This window comes from Mizuhopecten yessoensis, unplaced genomic scaffold, assembly GCF_002113885.1.
Source record: "Mizuhopecten yessoensis strain PY_sf001 unplaced genomic scaffold, ASM211388v2 scaffold10635, whole genome shotgun sequence".
Lineage (NCBI taxonomy): Eukaryota > Metazoa > Mollusca > Bivalvia > Pectinida > Pectinidae > Mizuhopecten > Mizuhopecten yessoensis.
In genome coordinates, this window is record NW_018408645.1 from 81174 (window position 1) to 87427 (window position 6254).

Here is a 6254-nt window from a genome sequence, read left to right on the forward strand (position 1 = left end):
TAACAACGACAATTATATTAATATCTTACATAACAACAATAACAATAATAATAGCAGACACTTAAGCATAAAATATCACACATAACAACAATAGCTATTGTAATAGCAGATATGGAAGCATTAAATATCACACATAACAAAAATTATAATAATATCACACATAACAACAAAAAGTATAATAATATCACACATACACCAATAGCTATAATAATAGCAGACATCAGAGCATTAAATATCAGAAATGCACCAATAGCTATAATAGTATCAAGAGTGAGGATTCCTGTCTATTGCATCACAACTAAACCTAAATATAAAAAGATGTCAGGTAAGAGTTACATCAAACATCACATAGCTATTGTATTTAACAGAATAAAGTGCGCTGAGACTTTCTCTGGATTAAAACAGTCGTAATCTGTTTTATAAATATCAATATATTCCTTTACAGAGCCAGATGATTACTCCGCAGAACCCGTGACGGAACAAGGAAACGTTTATGAAGTTGTTGATGATGGATCCAAAGAAGAAACCCCGGCAGGTCACGGGAACGTTTATGTCAACGCTAGTGATATAGCAAAAGTGGAAAATACCACAGAGATCCCGACAAATCATGATAACGTTTACGTCAATGCTAATGATGTAGATAAAGACAGCTCCGCAAACGTATGCGACAATTGCGGTCCTGTCAGTATAGCTATTTCCGATCTTAAAGCTATGGTCAAAGCCAAGATGCTTAATGAGGCAAAAGTATTTGAAGACGAATACGCGGTAAGTTATATGTATGGGGGTGCTGCAAAACGTATTCTGATTTAAATTACTTTTTCATAAATTGTTATATTCATGCGGATATTGTAAAAATGGAAGGGTTGAATACACATTCTCTGTCGATTCTGTAGTTTCTATAATTTATCAACCTACCACTAAGGCTAGTTATACTATGTGATATATATACAATTTGTGTGTAGTCACTACCTTCCGGAGCTATACATGCACACAACATTGGGATGTTGACTGAAAACAGGATGAAGAACAGATTTAAGTCTACGTTTCCCTGTAAGTAAGACTTTTTTTATCATTTCAACATCAATATTAAAGGCCAAAATGTAGAAACGATCGTCATGATTTTTTCAGATTCAACAATAAGTTTCACCGTTAAATCCAAAATAAGGATATGCTGGGAATTACAAAATTAGGAAGCTTCATGTCTAAAGTAAAAGTAGAAAAAAAACCAGCACAATTGGAATAATATCTAAACGTAATATTCATTTGGTTGAAATTCTCTTCAAGTCTGTGCTTTTTTATAATTCCGTTGTTATTCTACCGAAGCCAATTCCGAAATAATGGTTTTTTATTTGATAAAAAGGCGCTGATTGATCAAACTATAAGTATGCCAGTGTGAAATGTTTTTTGCTCAATTGTATCGTTTTTCTATATTTATAGATGATCATTCCCGCGTGATTCTTGACAAACTGGACAATGACCCTCATTCAGACTACATCAACGCAAACTACATTGATGTTAGTATTTTCAAACAAACCACATTTTGTATCGAAATAAATACCAAAATGTAGTTGAAAAAATTGAAATTGAGATGATAGCCTAGTGGCAAAGTCGTATATTCTTTATATAAATTATTATATAGCATTTATCGATTACGTTTACTTCAGGAAGAAACCTTCTAAGGGTTAGACAAGTAAACCAAATATGAAATGTCAGTTTCGTACATTTCAGAGTGTCATATTACCTGCAGAGTATATCGCAACACAAGGTAAATATGTATTTGACCATCTTAGATTCATTTGACCGTTGTACGTGTCGAAAAATTCATTCTTTGTAAACTTTAAAACAAATTAACTTTACATTTGATTCAATGGTATGGTCATCTTGTCTCCGCTTCTAAGGTATTTTTAGGCGATTTTAATTTTGTGTATGAATTTGGCTTGATCTGATTACAAATACATGTCAAAATGCGTTAGTGGAACGGAGTTGCTTCTGTACTGTCATAATGAGATACTGTCATTCAGTCGTTCTTACGATGGCTTGACAAGGGTTGATCAAGAGTGGTTAATGGGAGCATAACGGATAAATATACGGTTTACCTGTAGGATTATACATTGTTTTAACGTTATATTTAAGCAGGAATCATGACCATAATGCAATGCATTTCTAATATAATTACAAAGACCGGAACAACTTGGTTAAAACATTTTGAAAGTGTTCGAAAATTTAAATGAAAGCTGTTAACACCATGCTTAAATCATTGGTGTATTGTTTTACGTGAAGATATTGATCAATGACAATATTATACATTACCTTATTGATAGGTCCGACGGACAAAATTGTAGATGACCTGTGGCGTATGATCTGGCAGCTTAAATCTGGGAAAATCGTTATGCTAACCAACCTTATTGAAGGAACAAAGGTAATACCTGCAGTTTCGCACCTTGGATATTGTTCTGACAATTTCGGTATATTGTATTTAATAGCTGTTAAATAGTTAAATAAGGCATCATGCCATTTATTACTCATATGTAATGTGTGAAATATTGAATGCAGTAGTAAATTGATAGCTATTTTGCCTACAAAAGAAAAACACATGTCATGCATATGAATCATTGTCATCAGACGACCTGATTTTTAACAGCCGCGAATGTTCAATAAAAGACATATCACATTTATAACAAAATATGATAAATGGTTCCTCAAGCTACATGTATGGTTCAAGCTTTTTTCACAGCCAAGAATGTTCAATAAAAGACATATCGCAAGTATATAACAAAATATTTTAAATGGTTCCTCAGGCTATATGTATGGTTCAAGCTTTTTAACAGCCAAGAATGTTCAATAAAAGACATATTGCATGTATAACAAAATATGATAAATGGTGAATGTATAACAAAATGTGATAAATGGTTCATGATTTTAAACATCCTATAAGTTTCCAATAAAATACATAACGAATACATAATATAAGGAAATGGTCAGTCCAGAAATGACTCAAGTCTGTTCATTGCTGACGTAATTGTCCTAATGATTTGAATACTTTAAACATGTTTAATGTTTTAAATTATCTTAATCATAGAAAAAGTGTGCGAAATACTGGCCTGATGAGGGCGAGCCGATGTCTACAAACCATTTCAACATCGTTCTGGACAGAGAAAGGGTCTACGCCTTCTATGTGATCCGGGATATCATTCTCACAGAAAAGAAGGTAAATGTCGTTTAATTCAAACCTTTGTTTTGTTCCTTTGGTAAAATCAAATCACATTGGTACACTTACTTATCATTTGCAAGGTGATATTGCATAAATTACACCTATCTATACATAGAAAACAGTTAATTAACAAAGAGGTGTGTGTTTTCATAACGTATTCGGTTTTCTTCTTAGCTTATATTTCATCTGTTTTCTGTAATCCTTGTGTATCACAACTTTTGAACATTCATGGCTGAAACATAAATGTAAGAATTTCAACTTTTCCAGACCAAATCCATGCGGCAAATACACCAGTTTCACTTCACCACGTGGCCAGACCACGGAACTCCGGACCCCAATGAACTGGTTGTCTTCCATCGTCGTGTGAAACATTACAAGAATACTTTGACAGGAAAGATGGTGGTCCATTGCAGGTATTTGAATAACTTCCGATTTGTGAATGGATATAAAAAATGATACTTGGGGAAGTTGTCTGGTAAATCTTTATATGTTATTGTGGAATATAATTGAATTACAGTTCAAATACATATAATGTTCAGCAAATGTTGTGTTTATTTCTATTACCAAAAATAATTGTTTACAACAAAGTTGCTAACGAGTGAATTATTCAATATAACTTAGGGCCTTCAGGGCCTAAGATTAAACCTTTTCCAGTTTATTTATATCATTTACATTTATTACGAGCTCGGCATGAAAATTAATATTCAAAAACAACATTATTCAAGGTCGATTTTCTTCTCAACGTACGGAGAATATGTGTGATAAAACCAGTACCAGTTACATGTAAGGTAGAAAACAACTGGCCTTATAACTTAGCTTTAATCATTCTGTTGAATCATGTGTCATTTTATAGTGCAGGTATAGGACGAACAGGAACGTTCATCGCGCTAGATGCTTTGTTAGAGCACGGCAAAACAAGTGGAATGATTGACGTCTTGGGTTACATTCGAACCATGAGGAAGGACAGGGTCAATATGGTTCAAACCAGTGTAAGTCTTATTATCGATAAATGTGCTCACCTTCTATGAAACATTTAACCATGTGACTTAAATCAATCAGTCTCCTTTCTTGTTGCACACTTATCATACAAGTAAGCTAACAGCTTTAGCATTGTTGTATGAAACTTTGCATATTTATCACAATAGCAAACGGACTAATGAATTATTCAGCACGAATAGACAAAGCCTTCGGTCGATATCGAGGTATGTTTCAAGTGTCACGTCATGTCTTGTGTTTTATTTTCGATGGTAGTCTCCTTACACAAATAAAATCAGAGTTGCTAAAAATGGGTAACTGATTAGCTAATGATTCTCTGTTAGATATCGTGTGTATTATACTGGTAAAGAATAGTTATTTAATATGTTGACTTGTATTTTTGCATTGATGTAATACTAATACAACATATATCGTCATCTATGTTTCAAAATTTACTCAATCAATCGGCATTTAGAACAGCATTGATGTACAATCCCACTCAACGGATATCATAAAATATCATAAACATATGAATTGTTAAGATATCCATAAACTTGCATTATGATATTATAATATATGTAGAAATGTGGATTCCGCGTCTTCAGTCATTATATTTCTTGATGTCAAGTATTTTTACAAGTTTACGAGAAATTATTTTTATGATATCAGGACCAGTATATCGCTATTCACAACCTCCTGGTTGAAGCCTTTGCCATGCCAGACACCCTTATATCGAGCATGAAGTACCATACAACACTTAGGAGTCTTTGCAATGATGCACCCGTCAATCTAACAAAACTATGGGGAGAGTACAAGGTAAATATATAGTTCTTCGTTTATATTCTACATTGCTAATTCCAGAAGAAACAAAACGTAATGATTTTTTAGGTTTAATTTTAATTCATTACTTTTTTTTATTGTTTATGTTGTAGGATTTTAATTAACACAAATACGAGTAGTATTTCTTTGAAACTTATGTACATAAGTGTGGTTTATGAACTAAGACAAGTCTACCATTTCACACGCAGGCGCAAGGCAGTTAGGTCAGCTATGGTCAGTTTCAGCCACGTGACACGGTGGTCAAGTACAGTCAGTGATTGGTCAGTTTAGTCACGTGACTCAGTCTTTGTTTTGGGTCAGTTTCAGCAGCCTGTTTGCAGAAGATTTGTGTGTCTGAATATTTCGTGACTTTTCATTTATTACCTCTCGTGTGCAAGAAAACATTCTGTAGGAGATATAAGAAATTACTTTTGACTTGGGACGTATGTTTGAAGTGTGGAATATATTAGTTAACAGGTGACACGGAGTTATTTTGGACAGCACGTTTTGCATCTCGATCGGAAGCATCCACAATGGCGGGAAGAGGTCGAGGAAAACGTCCTTCCACTGACCAAAGTATTCCAGGATACGACATGCATAACCCATCAAATTGGACAGTCGGTATGCTGAGAGAGAAATTGCTAGAACTGGGCTTTTGGACACCTGTTTCAATGTCTAAAGCCACTCTGCGGACACTGTACGTCGAGAACGCTAAGCGTCACCAGCCCACGGAACAGGCCGTGGTTTCACCAACGTCGACAAATAGGCCTACACTCGTTGCACGTAGAGGAAGATCGCGTGTAGACAATGTGTCAATCGAAAACGTGGATTCCGTGTTAGATGTAGAAACTGAAAGTGCATCACAGTCACGTTCAGAAGTTATTAATAGTGGGGCGGAAGTTGGGGCTGCGCGCGCAGCAGCGACAAACAATATGGCGGCGCCCATGTCGCAGAATGACACATTACAACAGTTACAAACAACAATCAACCTACTCCTTCAGCGGGAGCTGAACAGGTCCTCCCAAGCTAGCACGTCAAATCAGCAGCCTCCTACAGAGAGGAACGCGCTAGAAGAGGCCATGGCGAAACTTAATGACACGCCAGAAAGTTCGACATCAAGTGACATGACAGGTGCGTACCCTTTCTTTTCTTGCGACGGCGTATCACCAGACCGTTTGCCACCCCTTGATATCGTGTCGGATACGACCCACAAACAAATCGTTGAGGGGAGAGATGTCAATTTGGCAGC

The 6254-nt window shown here is 35.4% G+C and overlaps 1 protein-coding gene across 1 annotated transcript in view; it reads left to right on the plus strand.

The window, feature by feature from the left end:
- LOC110461572 (receptor-type tyrosine-protein phosphatase mu-like) overlaps nt 1-6254 on the plus strand; it is a 43569-nt gene that overhangs the window by 26066 nt on the left and 11249 nt on the right. Inside the window, exons 16-24 of the mRNA XM_021515093.1 lie at nt 446-765; nt 963-1050; nt 1438-1514; nt 1729-1765; nt 2322-2419; nt 3080-3208; nt 3479-3624; nt 4065-4200; nt 4856-5002. Of these exons, the coding sequence (XP_021370768.1) occupies nt 446-765; nt 963-1050; nt 1438-1514; nt 1729-1765; nt 2322-2419; nt 3080-3208; nt 3479-3624; nt 4065-4200; nt 4856-5002 (1178 nt within the window). The remainder of the gene's footprint in view (nt 1-445; nt 766-962; nt 1051-1437; nt 1515-1728; nt 1766-2321; nt 2420-3079; nt 3209-3478; nt 3625-4064; nt 4201-4855; nt 5003-6254) is intronic.